Here is a 15,667-nt window from a genome sequence, read left to right on the forward strand (position 1 = left end):
CTTGCCAAGTTTGTCCCTTCCCCAATAACAAGGGGCTCTAGCTCCTACTCGAGTCGTCATCTCAGGCCCCCTCAACAACAACTGATGGGGGGTCCTTGTCGTTTTCTACTCACCATGGAAACTTCCCAAAAGTGAGTAGAAGGCTGCATTTTTTTCTAGCTCTTCTAGGTCCTTTTTAGCATTTTTTGCGCTCAGCTTTTCCAACTTTTTTTTACCGAGCCATGTGGTCACGTGGCCTTTATCCAACGCTTAACCACGTGGCCTAACACCCTTGCTTGCTTTTGCCATCGTAAAAACTTGCAATTTTAAAATTTACAAGTTTTTCTTCAACATTTACAAGTTTTTAAATCAAACTATAACTAAAATGCTTAAAATTTTATGGCTTTTTAAAATTACAAAATTATTTTTTACAAGTGAGATCGTTTTGCAGGTTTTTGTGCACACTGACCCTCTCATAGAAGGTGGCAATTTTGGAGGTAGCTTGCATTAAATGTAGGACGAGCTTAGACCACCAGCCCTCTTCTAGATGCCTCCCTAATGTGGATTGGCCGGCGATCTTGGCTTCTTCTAGCTCTCTCAAACAATGCCTAGCAAGGCCTACTCACGGACATCACCTTCGCTATTCCACAGGAGTGGTGGACCCTCTTCAATCCCACCACCACCCGCCTCCACTTGGGTGGCGATCTTCTCCAGAGAACAGCCCTGTCGCTGGTTTGCAGTAAGATGCAAGGGAATGGCACTCAAGTGACCAAACAACCCCACACACTACCTTTTTTTCACTTACACTAGAACGTTAAATGTAGGTTTTCTATGAGCAGGACTCCATCCCCAACACCTGTTCCATTGGTCAGCCTGAGGACTACCTAGCCCAGGGCATGGTTTACCCTCCACTTTTGAAGTAGCCTCTCTATGAGAGCAGCCGGCCCTAGAGGGAGTACCATCCTCTTTTTCATGCATTTCTTCACCTCTATAAAGAAATGCTATTGTGCAGATGTTTACTTTTTTTTTTACTAATAAAAATATCTTAGACAACAAGGACATTGACAGTATCTTCCAAAGGAAGCCACCAAATTTTATTTTATTTTTTTAAGAACTGTGAGGTAAGAAACAAGATGCAATCAGGACTCTGTCGGAATGCACAGCAGAACATGAGACAACTGCTATGAGAAAGAAAACGCAGAAGTGTAGAGAGAGTCTCTGAGAAGCTGTATAAACTTTGCTATATACAAGAAGACCCGGTACCCGCTGCAGAAATATCCACAACTGGAATAAAACTAGTTGGCCAGAAGAAAACATGGTCGACCACGACATAAACAATCGGCCAACACAAGAAGTCTCCCACGACTAGCAAAAACTAGAAAAACAACACGAAAAATGAAGAAAAATGGAGACTACTAACTCGGGCGGACACACCCACAACAGAGACCCTCACTCCCTATTGAGTAATATGGTACAGACAGGAGATGATTGCTAACACCCCCTCTCAGCTCTTAGATGTTGAACCAACCCCAGTGAGCTGGATTGTTGCCAGAGCATCGCCTGAGATAGAGACTTCATGAAGAGGTCTGTTGCATTGTCCTCCGTTGAACAATAAACAAGCAAGATGTCACCAACCAAAATCTTCTCACGAATAAAGTGATATTGTATCTCTATGTCCTTGGTCCGAGCATGAAAGAGCGGGTTCCGAGCAATAGTTATACAGCTCTGATTATTGCACTGGATGATCGTGGGTTCCTTCTGTGGAAACCCAATCTCGCCAAGTAACCTCCGGAGCCACACAACCTCGCAAGCAGCACCACAAGCAGCTCCGTACTCCGCCTCTGTAGAAGACAGGGCAATAGTTGGCTACCTCTTGCTGCTTCAAGAAATAGCTCTTGTGCCAAGGGTAAATCCATAGCCTGATGTAGATCTTCTCGTGTCTGGATTTCCTTCCCAATCTGAGTCACTCCAACCTTGTAGTCTGACTCGATCCGTCGTTCCCCCTCTAGTGTCATAGAAGAGTCCAAGATCCTTCGTACCCTGCAGATACCGCAAGATCCGCAATCCTACATTCCAACGAGTCTTCAAAGGTGTCTCTGCATGAATGAGCTCAACAACCCCACTAGAAAGCTTAAGTCCAATCTGGTGTTCAACAACTAAATCAATGAACCAACAAGCTTCCGATACAAGGAGGCATCAATTTGCTTACAAGGATCATTAACTGTAAGTTTGGTATTCGGGTCCATCGGTGAACAAATAGGCTTGTAGTTCTCCATCCCAAAGGTCTCCAGCAACTCATGAACATACCACTGCTGTGAAACAAAGAACCCCCTCTGGGTCTACCAAATCTCCAATCCCAAAAAGAAAAACTGGGAAAACAACACAGAAAATGAAGAAAAATGGAGACTACTCCTAACTCGAGGGAACACACCCACAACAGAGGCCCTCACTCCCTAATGAGTAATATGATTCAGACAGGAGATGACTGCTAACAGACTCCTCTTAATCATTTTGGCATTACCATTTCATGTAAAAGTCAAAATGGCGACTTCAGTTGCACTAATGTCACTACTAGTTTCCACGAGAACACTTCCCTTTTTCAAAAATATGGACGTGTTTTGAATCTTTGACAAGAATTCTTTCTGCTCTATCTTAGATGTAATTGCTATAGCCAAGTGGCCATCATTATGAACCTGGAAATTCTGGACAACGTGCATGGCCCCTTAGCTAGGGTACACATGATATACAACTTCTCATTGTGGCTACATCCACATCTTCTTGGCACCATCAGAAATGTCATGTGACACTGAATGCAAACTCATGAGACGGGACATAACCTCTCTCACTTTGAAGGCATGATCTTCTAGCTTTGCATAGATACTTTTGCTTTTGGAATATCTTATCATCCCTGATAAAAAATGACTGCATGATTCCAGGGGTGTTGTTAGTCCAACAATGTCTAGGGCTCTTCTATGCTTGTTTTCCACTCTTGTTGCCTCAACCTTGATCAATTCCTCTTGGTGTGTCAACACCTGTGTTGACGTGTATAAGCTGCAGCATCCTATTTATTCAAATGCACTACATGTTCAAATGCCTGTTTTCCAAGTTCCACATTACCCCAATTTCTACAAGCACCCAACACAGTATGCCACAACACACGATTAGGATAGAATGGCATTTTCTTGATCATTGCTACTGCCTTGTCTAGTTGGCCTGCACGGCCAAAGAGATTAACCATGCAAGCATGATGCTCAAGAGTTGGAACAATGCCATAGTCTTTGTTCATGACCTCAAAGTATGTCTGGCTCTTATCTAATAGAGCTGTGCGACTGCATGCATTGAGAACAATCACGAAGGTGACCATATCTGGTATTACACCTCCTCCTAGCATTTTGTCAAAACTATTGAAAACATTCTCATTTTGTCCAAGCTGGGCATATCCCTTAATTAGTGAATTCCATGAGACTACGTTACGAACAGGAAGCTTATCAAACACTTGTTGTGCTTTGGCAAGAGAGCCACATTTGGCATACATATCAACCAAGGTGTTCCCAACAACAAGGTCACTTTCCAGCAACCCCTTTCTTGCAATCTCAGCGTGTATTTCTCGTCCCTTTTCTATGGCTCCTATGCTGCCACAAGCTTTCAAGCTGCAAACAAACGTGACAGCATCTGGAGAGACACCATCAAGTTGCATCTGTTCTAAGCATTTGAGTGCTTCCTCACCATGCCCACATTCAGAATATCCTGCAATTAATGCATTCCATGATACTACATTTCGAACTGCAAGTCTGTCAAACACTTGCTGTGCTTTTGTTGGCAAGCCACATTTAGCATACATATCAACCAAGGTGCTGCCAACAAAAACGTTTGTTTCTAGCAACCCCCTTCTTTCAATCTCTCCATGTATTTCTTGGCCCTTGTCTGTGGCTCCGATGCTGCCACAAGCTTTCAAGCAGCAAACAAATGTGAGAGCATTTGGGGAGACACCCTCCAATTGCAACTGTTCAAAACACTTGAGTGCTTCCTCACCATGCCCGTGTTCAGCATATCCTGCAATTAGTGCGGTCCATGAGACAACATCTCGAACTGGAATCTTGTCAAACACTTGTTGTGCTTTGGCAAGTGAGCCACATTTGGCATACATATCGACCAGGGTGATGCCAACAACAAGGTCTCTTTCCAACAATTCCTTTCTTTCAATCTTAGCATGTATTTCTTGGCCCTTGTTTGCGGCTCCTATGCTGCCACAAGCTTTCAAGCTGCAAACAATCGTGACAACATTTGGGGAGACACCCTCTAGTTGCATTTGTTGAAAACACTTGAGTGCTTCTTCCCCATGTCCATGTTCAACATATCCTCCAATTAGTGCAGTCCACGAAACAACATTTCGAACTGGAAGTTTGTGAAACACTTCCTGTGCTTTTTCAAGCGAGCCACATTTAGCATACATATCGACCAAGGCACTGCCAACAAAAAGGTTTCTTCCCAACAACCCCTTTCTTTCAATCTCAGCATGTATTTCTCGTCCCTCATCTATGGCTCCTATGCTACCACAAGCTTTCAAGCTGCAAACAAATGTGATAGCATTCGGGGAGACACCATTGAGTTGCATCTGTTTGAAACACTTGAGTGCTTCCTCACCGTGCCCATATTCAGCATATCCTGCAATCAGTGCAGTCCACGAGACAACATTTTGAACTGGAAGCTTGTCAAACACTTGATGTGCTTTGGTAAGAGAGCCACATTTGGCATACATATCAACCAAGGTGCTGCCAACAAACAGTTCTCTTTCGAGCAGCCCCATTCTGGCAACCTCTGCGTGTATTTCGAGGCCTGTTTCCAGATCTTTCAGCTTCGCACAAGCCTTCAGTAAGGCCACAAAAGTATGCCCAAGGGGCGGTATAGAATCATGTTTTTGTATTTTCTGGTACAGGGTGAGAGCATGCTGTGGCTTCCCACTTTTGATATAACTTGTGATGAGGGAATTCCAGGAACACTCATTCCGATACACCAACCTGTCAAAAACCTGCTGGGGCGAATAAGGAAATGTCTCCTTTGAGCTAAGCATTCTCCAACCACCGCCACTACTGCTCCTTCTTTCTGTTGTGATTTGTGCATTCCCTCAATCGCACCAAGGCTGCTCGAGCCTTAACCTGATTTTAACACAACTATAATTGGACCAGCCGTCCATACATAGCGACTCCTCGGTAAGACCATGCTTGAAATCGAAATCTGGGACCCAACTGGTTTTACGCACGCAGCAACATCAACTACTTGAACAAAACTAGAGGAAGACATTCCTTTCACAGGCGCTCGGTCCGTGCTCCTTACGTCTGCATATCCGCGGACATACATACTGTCCCGGACTGAAGCACCCCACACAAAATAAAACAAAAAAAACGTGGACCAGGTTTGATTTTTTACGGGCGCCCTTGCCCTTACGAAATATAGCTGTAAAATACTTACAAAATTTAAAAATGCCGGTCAAAAATCACACTAAAATAACAAAAAAAACTTCGCAAAATACTCAAAAAGGAGTGTGATGCCCGTGCATGTGGAGCATGGAAGATATGTGTGTAGAATGAATGTGTGTATGTAAATTAAACGTGCATGTGGAGCATGGAACGTCTGTACGTAGGGTGAATGCGCATCTGGAGCATGGAACATGCATGTGCAGGGTCAACATGCATGTGCAACTTAACCAGGAAATTTTGAGCATCCCAAGCCCATAGGGATAAGAGACGCAAGCAAATCATGAATCCTATGGATGATCCAGGGTACATAGAGATTAAATAAGTTCTGGAATCGTCGGTTCAGATAACTTTGGCAAGGGATGGAAAGTAGTAATGGATCAATTCTAATTGATAAAAAGAATAACCTCTTGGAAATGGCCAAGAAGGCAATGGAAAGATGTTACGAACCAAGACTAAAGTATGATAAAGCCAAGAAACTATAAGAATGCCGTAATGCTAGAGAGGTCGCAAGATTAAACGAGGCATAGGAAGTGGTGCAATAAATCCAGCTAGAAATAGACTGACCTACTCGACCAATCCCCTTACTTCCACCAAATATCCTAAAATAAAGACCATTAGAGCAGGTCTTATTAGAAGCATCCTATGAAGGAAGTTTCTCTAGTGAAGGATCAAGAAACGATCAACAACTAAATGACCACTTAGGAGAAACATTGAAAACTCAGGAAGCTCTGGAGGAACAAAAATCTGAGAAGGAAATCTAGGATGAGTTATTAGAGTCAAAACACGATAAGAGCCTAAGGGCACTACATGACCATATCCTAAGGGAGCGAATGATTCCTGAGAGGCAGATTGCACTCAAAGAGAGAAATTTTAGAAAGAAACCTATCCAATTGGGCATGGGTGTCAAAAAGTTCAAAATGTAACTCCTTACAAACCATGCCTTCGTACATTTTCTCCAATGATGATGATGACCATAGCCAATGTGCTTGTAATAAGGCCCAAACATAAGGAAGAAGCAAGATCTTAAGAGCAATCCTCTGTGGTTGAGTGCCTAAAAGGAAACCAAAGGCTTGGAATGAAGTCCACCAATGGATGAAGAAGCAATCTCAGCTATTAGAAGATGCAAGTGAGACTGACCAAGAAGCTGAGGAGAACCTACTAAAGATATGCATGTCAGTGTAGTGGGTAAGTATTTCAAAAGGAATGCATTTTTCATGCGAGAAGTTTTATGAATTGGCAACGAGCAGTTAAAATCATACCACATAGATAGCTCTAATATTACTCCCTTAAAATCTCTCTGGCTTTAACATTACTCTCTCTCTCTCTCTCTCTCTCTCTCTCTCTCTCTCTCTCTCTCTCTCTCTCTCTCAGCTACCAATACAGCCGAGAAACTTGCTTATTATCCACCACTTAGAGTAGAAATGGACAGGTGGTGGATAACAAGCAAGTTGTTAGGTTGTATTAGTATCTCCAAGTGGTGGTAGATAATAAGAAAGTTGCCGAGCTGTAGAAGTAGGACCACGTGAAACATATGCACCATGCCCTGGAAACCATTCATGTTGTCCATGCCAAGAAGTTGCCTCCAAAATAAGAAAAAGGTAGTGTATTTGAGTTAGTGGAGACACACATATGGCCCAGTCTATAGTGCATTGGGCAACTTTCATCCATGCTCAGCCAAGAATGACTTGTTCCTTCATTGTCCCGATAGGCATGACCAAAAAATCGTTCACCCAGGGCCCATTTGCACCATAGATGATAGTTTTTAGAGTGCTTAGTACTTTGGTATTCTTATTGTTGATGCCTTTTGCTCTCAAAGAAGAAGTTACCAACTGAGGCTTTCCCAATTGATTCCATACATTGTGACTTTCTCTAGTATCAAAGCAATGCATTGTAGAGCACTTTACCATAAGGGCTAGGTAATTCAACTTGCATTTTGAGAGGTGCAATGTGATCTTCTGTTTCTTTAAAACCCTATCCTACATAAGCTTGTGTAGTTTTCAACCTTTTTTTCGTTGTTGCGCCGAAGTTTGATTTGTCTAGCTCGAGCTTGAATTTTCTTTTGAGCAGCCTGTTCTTAGCTTTCTTATCATGGGCAGCATGTAATGCTTCCTCAGTGAGAGGACCATAGTATCTTTTGAGTTTAGTTCCATTTAAGAAGCCAATGGTTTCAACTCCATCTAAAGTTTGCACACGTATTGTCTCTTAGGAGGTAATTGCGCATACCTTAAATGGTCCTTTCCCCGTATATTTAAGCCTTTTTTTTTCATTTTAGACCCCGTATATAAGTACAAGATCTCCAATGTCAAGTTCCTTATCTTTAACATGTTTGTCAAACCACTTCTTCCTTTTGTTTTTTTCAACTAGCATAGTTTGCACTGCTAGTTATCTCTCCTCCTCAAGTCGTTTTTGCAAAGTGAGTAAACATTTAGCTAACTCATTACCCCAAGATTTTTAGTTACAGCCACTTTGAAGCTGTGTACCATGAACTCCCAAGGCATCACTAACTCAAGTCCATAAACTATCTTAAAGGGTGTACACCCAATCGCAACCTTGTATGTAATGCAATAGGCCTATAAAGTTGCTGTGAGTTTAAGATCACAGTCATTGCACTGAGCTTCTATTGTCTTAGTAATAGGCTGTTGACTTGCGATGTGAGATCATGAGAGTGCTAGTGAGATATTTGATCACATCGTTGATAAAAATGACAATGGGTTCTCATAAAGAAATTTGGTAGTTGCATAGGTATCTGTCTTTCTTGGCGCTCTTGCTTCAGCCCATTTGGTAACGTAATCTGTTGCGACAATGATATATCTTGCTTGTGTTCCTCTTGCCAACAGGACTAATTGGTCCAGCATAATCTAGAATCCATTTTTCAAAAGGTTGGTCTACTCAAACAAGATATAAGGGCATTGTGTTCTTCCTTTGCAGTTTGGCATAGCATTGGCACTCATCATAACCTTTGATAAAGAGTGCAGAACTCTTGAAGAGCATTTGCCACCAATACCCTGATTGGAGTTTTTTGTAAAGCTATGATTTTTTGCTACAAAATATCCACTCGCTACCCCTTGGTGTGAATTTTCCAAGTTGTATAAGTATTCATTCTCCCTAGGGCAGCATCTTAATATATCATCTTTACCTCTCCTATAAAGGGTTCCAGTAATCAATTAGTAAGGCTTCGGTTCTTTCAGCAGTTTTGTTGCTAGATCGTGCCTTAAGTTTTTTAGTGTTGGGAATCCATTGGCGAGAAAGTTAATAATTCTCTCACTCCACTCTGTTATAGCTTCGACCTTGAATAGTGTAGCATTAAGTAAATCATCATCAACTCCAATTGATGCTTCACCATTAGGTACGCATGATAGATGATCCACCATGATATGTTTTTTGCCACGCCTCACAACTACGGTGAAATTAAATTCAAGAAGAATCAATAACCACCTTGTGATTGTCCCTGTGGAGCATGGTTTGTTAACAAGGTATAAGAGTAAGTAGCTTGTGCAAAGGTCTAGCTATCTCAACATATAATAATATGAACCATCAATAGTAGCCAACATAACCAATAAATCTTTGAACCCCCTTGTAGTTTGTCCAAAATGACTTCGATTTTGCCCTCATATGTAGAAATACCATTTTTGGACACTATATGTTCCAAGAATACTCCATGCTTGACCCTAAATTGGCATTTGAAAGGGTTCAATGATATGCGATAAAGCCTACACCTTTCAAAGATATTTATTAAGCATGCTAGATGTTCTTTCCAAGATGAATGAACGTATAAATCATCTAAGAAAGCTTCAACAAACTCTCTTAAGAAGTCCTTAAAGACAATGTTCAGTCTTTGGACTGTGGCTGGTGTATTGGTTAGGCCAATTGGCATAACACGATAAGCATACACCCCACCTTCTATAACAAATGATGTTTTATCTTGTTCCTCAGATGCAATGGAAATGTGATTATAGCGTGAGTATCCATCTAAAAAGCTATAAGCTTCGACTTGCTTGTAACTCACTTTAGCACATGTTCAGAATAAGGCAAGGGGTAGTGATCCTTGGGTGGCAACATTCACCTTCTTGAGATCACACACACTCTGAGTTTTTCATTTTTATTGGGCACAACCACAATAGGTGAGACCCACTCTAAGTGTTCAATCTCATAAATGAATCCACATTCAATAACCTTGTCAATTTCTTTCTTTACAATTTTGGCATATTTAGGATTCATTAGATAAGGTCGTTGTTGGATTGGTGTAACATTTGGTACAATTGGGATGGTGTGTTGTACAACACTAGCAGGCACTCCCTTCATGTTATAATAAGTCCATGCAAAGTAGTCTCTATACTCTTTGAGGAGAGGTACAGGTTCAACCCCCTCGTCCTTACTTAAGTCCTTGGCTACATAGATAGGCTTAGGATCTTCTCTTGGTTTAGCTAAGTCTACTTCTTTGATCTTTGTGGGCTCATCATAGACTCCTCCACTTTCACTTGTGGGGTTACTTTTTGCATTATCAAAACACTAACTTACGTTCCTCTATGGTGTTTGACTAGTAATGCTCAAGTGCTAGGCATAAATCAGGTTCTCTACACCCTTACACTCCACGCACATTGCAATTGCGCTACAACACTTAGCACTGGAATGTCGTAATAAGAATAAAGCCTCAACATTGGCTCAACAACCCAAGGCTACTTCCTCCATACCAACCTTTATGTCCATACCAACCAGGTCTTTAGCTTCCAACTTTGCATCCACACCTTTCTCTAAGAGGGACCAATGCCTAGCAAGAAAAAAGGCCAAGAAGCCTTAGCCTACATTCAAATGGGTTCCCAAGGCTACTCAACCTAATCCATGTCGATTAACAAATGGCCCAAAAGCCTAGGAAAAGTTACTGCTCAAAGAAAGCCAACCCTAAAGTTACTTTAAGGTGGGTTCCCACTTGTCTTCTTCAAGATCAAGGTGGGTTCCCACTTGTCTTCTTCAAGATCAAGGCTTCTACAAAAGTAACAACTCAATTTGGGTTCCAAAGCACACCCTGGTCATCCCAAGAGAAGTTAATGTGCAAGCCTCACGAGTAGCTCATAAATTCATCCACCCAAAATCAGACAAGGGAAAGAAGGTCATGATTGAACCCTTACCATCCCACCCTAAAAAATTATGGATTCCCAAATGCATTCAAACATTGGAATCTACCTTGGGAAGGGGGGAAACAGAGGATGCTTCCACTTCAGAAACTTGTGCGCTTCATTAAGAGAGGCTTCACATGTAGTTTCTTCATCAAGCTCACCCTTATCTCCACAGGTTTTGTATGATGAATCTACTCTAATGGAGATGCTTGATGTACCTCACGAACTTCAACTATTCACATCTCCTCCAAAAGAACCTATAGTCCTGATTATGTCTTATGAGAGTTCTTTGTCACTATTACAACTAGATGTCAACATTGCTATGGTGCCAAAGGATTCTGCATCAGAACTACATCATCCTCAAGGAAGATATAGAAATTGGCTTCAAAAGGCTTACATCACCCTTCAAGAAGTCCACGGATGATGAGAAGCAAGAAGGGGGGCACACAACCAACTTCTATATTTGTACTCCCAAATAAAAAATTTCTCCTTGACTACTTACGTTTACACAAAGCAGGACCCTATTGGGAAAACATAACTCCCACAAGTATAGTAAATAGTAAAACCATACTAAAACACAACAACATATACCACATATTTCATTTAAAAAAACCCTAAAAAAGACAAGGAGCTGAGCACACAATAATACAAAGAGAATGCATGAAAGCACAAGGTTTTGATAACTCCTTTGGCTAATGTACAGGCCTTGCACAATGGAATTCACTTGGCTGACACCAACGTAGATCCGCCGGATTGTCAAGAATGGTATTATCATGGAGTGTCTAACATATCACCTTTCCAAACACACTGCGGACTTATTATGGAGGTAATTTCATTTATTTATTTTTACTGCAATTCCATCCCATAGCTCCATGCCATACATGTAAACGATGTATACTTCTTGCCGCGTCCTACCTTTGTTGGCAATGTAGAACATATCCCATAGCTCCATGCCATACATGTAAACGATGTATACTTCTTGCCGCGTCCTACCTTTGTTGGCAATGCAGAACATATTTTTGACGTTATGGGACCACGTTACTCCAATCCATGGTAGACATAACACCACAAAGGCATGATGACGTGAGTTTTCTTTATGCGATCAATGGACCTAAGCAAGTAAGAACACCCAAGAGGAGGCAATGGAGCCATGGAGGGAAGAGCGTTACTGTCACGTAGGCTGTAATGCCTGTGATCGATGACAGACCGGATGGCCATGTCCGGGGTTCAGTGGGAGAGGACGCCCATGCGGAGTCATGGGCGGCCAGGCTAGTGTGGACGGCAGGCCACACACTATATAGCCTGGGGGATGAGGGGCAATCCTCATTCTTCCTCTATGGCTGGGTGGTGAGCTAGAGGCCGTCCCCTCTCGTGGTAACGCCCGTAGTGGCGTTATGGATATCTAACACTTGGCGTTATGGATATCTAACACTTGGCGTTACGGATATCTAACACTTGGCGTTACGGATATCTAACACTGGTATCAGAGCGTGGTTCGAGGGGATCGTGAGAGTCCATGCGTGAACGGGGACCAGAGCCCACTCGATGGTTTTCAACCATTCATCTTCTCACCTTATCTCCACAAGGGAGTGTGTGGAGGGAGGCGGCCAAGATTTTGAAGGGAAGAACTCTTTCTCTCTCTCTCTCTCTCTCACTGACCCCGTCACACACAGCAAATCTCCACGCAGGTAAGCAAAACAATTTTCGTTTTGTTTTGTTTTTTTCTCTACGTTGAATGGCTGCGAAAGTCGTTGAACCCTGTGTGTAGAGGTGGGGGGGACGCAGACCAGCCCCACGAAAGCTTTGGAAACACACTACCGTGTGTGGGGGTGGGGGGCGAAGCAAGCCCAGGGCGAAAACGAGCCCAGGACCATTAGCTGAAACGTTAAATGAACCCGCCGTGAAGGGGCGAAGAGACCATGTACGCCGTCTGAGGGGGTACTTGCTCAGTTGTGGCAAGCTTGATGTGGGGGCGTGCAGTGCCGTCAAGCCCACAACCCGACAACGAGACGGCACCTTCACCCTGCACCCGAACAGCCACTTGGCTACTCTTATCCGGAGATACTCCGAGGGGCGAATACCAGCCCCACGGCGACGCCCAGGCAGGCCAGGCGGCCAGCCAACAGCCAGCCTTAGGCGACCAGCCAGGCGGCCAGCCCGGCCGGCCAGGCGGCGGCCACGACCACCAAGACCGGCGGCCAGAAAAAAAAAGGGAAAAAAAAGAAAAAAAGAAAAAAACCATTTATTTTTAAAAAATATATATTTTCATTATTCATTTTTATGAAATTAAAAATGAGAAAATTTAAACGGATCCTCTCTCTCGGCTAGGGAGGAGGGATAATCCCCGCAAGAAATAATCCGAATTTTTCAGGCACAGCTTCCCGAACAAAAATTTATTTTTGATATGAGTTGCAGGCTTTTTTTCTCGTGGATCGGAGCATCCCGGAAGTGTCCTTGTAGAGGCTCGCAACGCAACACAAATCAATAGGCGACCGTAAAGAGGGGTGACTATTTTCTCTCCACCACCACTACTCATTTTATTAGCGTTTTTTTTAGTAATTTTCGAGTTCTCGCATTATTTTTTTGCAATAATTAAAGATGTCTGCTAGGCGTAGTGTGTCCCCACCGCCTTCTACTTCTCTAGGTTTTTCCAGTCTCTTGTCCTCGGTCGCGGGTTTGACCCTGACCGAATTGTCAGGCCATACACGCCCGACCGTTGTTCGGTCCGGAGTGCGCTCCTCGATCACGCGTGATCCGCCAGCGCCCTCCTCGTCTATTGACCCCGCCTTAGGACCCAGCGAGCCCGCAGCGGCCGCATTGGCTGATGACCCCTTTCTGGCCGATGAGCCAGAGGACATGAACACTGACATCGCCGAGGGGACCGAGGAGGACCTCTTGGATTATGACGACGACGACTATGACCTATTGGACCCTGCTGATGTCCTGACAGAGACAGAGCTCTCTAGTGGACTGTTTAAATATCTTAATGCCAAATTGAACACTATGGGTAAAGTCCAGGCTAATTTAGTAACGATGCTACAGAGCATCTCCACGCGGTTAGATGCACTGACAGCCGCCTCGGCTAGTACTCCGACTCCTCGAGATAGCCGAGCTCCTACAGCACGGGTGAGCGTAGCCTCGCCAATGGTTGCAGGAGTACAGGCCGATGCGCCTGCGGGGCCGTCCGTAGGCAACAGCTTCGTCGTTGTTAAAAGACTTGAAGCCGCCTAGTTTTGGTGGCGAGGAAAAGGAGAGAAACAAGGACTCAGTCAATATGTTTCTAGCAAAGTGGTCAGATTTGCACGCGCTGCGACAGCAGCCTAGCCGTATACAGCCCGTAGAGGCTAGCCTCTCATTAACCGGCAAAGCGTACAAGTGGTGGATGAGTTTGACAACTCGCCCTGCCAGTTGGACGGAATTTGAAACGATGTTTCGAAAAGAATTTTTGCCTGTTAATGAGGCAGAGAGAAGCTGGGAGTTATGGGACAAGTGCTCGATGGGACAAGTGCTCGATGGAGAACAAATCCCTAACTCAGTACATCTCAAACTACAGGGAGATAGTACTCAAGCTAAAGGAAATCGATGCATTCCAGACATTGCGAGGTTTTAAGAGAGGCCTCAAAGATGATTACCTTAAGTACGTAGAGCCCTTACAGCCTAAAGACTTAGCAGAGGCAATTCAATATGCACAGATATTTGATGACATCAAGCGCCGTAGTGCGCATGGTGGTTCTAGCAGGGCCGAGGGTCATGAAAAGAGGAGGTCAGGCCTCAAAAGAAAAGGGTTCCGCAGTGAGAAACAAGGGGATAGGACGGACCAGGAAGGACAGGGTGGTCATTGGTCTAAAAAACCGCGACCATCCAGGAAAAAAAGAGACACCGAAATCCAAAAGAAAGAGCAGTATATTAAAGCGCGAAAGGAAAATCGCTGCTTTAATTGTAATGAAGTAGGGCACACGAAGGCTGAGTGTCCAAAGCCTAAAGCCAGCACGAGTGGCAACGAGCCCAAAATAGATGGTAAATCTTCTAGGCAGTTGCATACAGTGCAGAGACTCCCTCTCAGTTCTGCAGAGTTCAGAGAGGTGACAGTGTGTCATTGTGATGAGCATCACGCTTGTTCAGTGACACCAGCGATGTGGCAGCCTACTGTAGGTCCGCATGACATGGTGCGCATGTATGGCACCATAGGTGGCCGTAGAGTCACAGTTTTTATTGATGATGGAGCTAGCCACAACTTCTTGAACTACTCGTTAGTCAAGAAGTTGGGATTGACTGAGACCCGGAGTGATCATGAGTATACTGTTGGCCTAGCCAACAGATATGATAAAACGGTATGGAATACCGTAGTATTGGGGGTCCCATTATCTATGCAAGACTACGAGGCTCCGCTTGACTTTCAGGTCATGCACTAAGCCAGAGCAGACGTATATCTAGGCAGGGAGTGGCTATATGGCTTGGGCCCTAGTCTAGCTCGGAATTACTTACATAATACGCTATGTTTTGAGCACGGAGGTAGAGTCATCACCCTGCAGGGTGACCGTACTGTCCCTGCCACACCACTTATTTCCTCCATGGAGCTGTGTACAGCGGTCCGCAGAGACCAGATAGCAGAGGTATATGCTTGTTGCCCTCTTTTGAATTCTGTTTCCGTAGATGAAATGATAATGATGTTTGCGTAGACAAACAAGGAAAACAAAATAACCTTGGACGAGACCCACTGTTTGAAAACCCTGTTTGGCATGCAGAATTCAAACAAGAAAAAATCCAAGGTGAATGAGACATTAAAGAAAAAGTACGTAGATACTTTAATGAATTTATTAGAGGAATTTCAGGATGTTTTTCCTGATGATTTACCAGATGGTTTACCACCATCTAGAGAAGTAGACCATGGCATCGAAGTTATGCCAGGATCAAAACCTATAAGCAAACCTGCTTATAGATTAAGCCACTCCGAGGCACAGGAGGTGGAAAAATAATTGACGGAATATTTGAACAAAGGCTTTATTCGGCCTAGTTCAAGTCCGTGGGCATCGCCTATTCTTCTGGTAAAGAAGAAAGACGGATCTATGCGGATGTGCATAGACTATAGGGCTCTTA

At 43.6% G+C, this 15,667-nt stretch overlaps 1 protein-coding gene across 1 annotated transcript; it reads right to left on the reverse strand.

Moving 5' to 3' along the window:
* Window positions 1-2,461: 2,461 nt before the first annotated feature.
* LOC147607761 (pentatricopeptide repeat-containing protein At3g09040, mitochondrial-like) lies at window positions 2,462-5,397 on the reverse strand. Its single transcript, XM_086789816.1, has one exon. It carries the CDS (start codon window positions 5,048-5,050, stop codon window positions 3,041-3,043), a length of 2,010 nt encoding a protein of 669 aa, XP_086645942.1. The 5' UTR covers window positions 5,051-5,397; the 3' UTR covers window positions 2,462-3,040.
* Window positions 5,398-15,667: the final 10,270 nt, after the last annotated feature.

This window comes from Cibotium barometz, chromosome 54 (assembly GCF_041138505.1).
Source record: "Cibotium barometz isolate CiBa-2024 chromosome 54, ASM4113850v1, whole genome shotgun sequence".
In the NCBI taxonomy this organism is placed as follows: domain Eukaryota; kingdom Viridiplantae; phylum Streptophyta; class Polypodiopsida; order Cyatheales; family Cibotiaceae; genus Cibotium; species Cibotium barometz.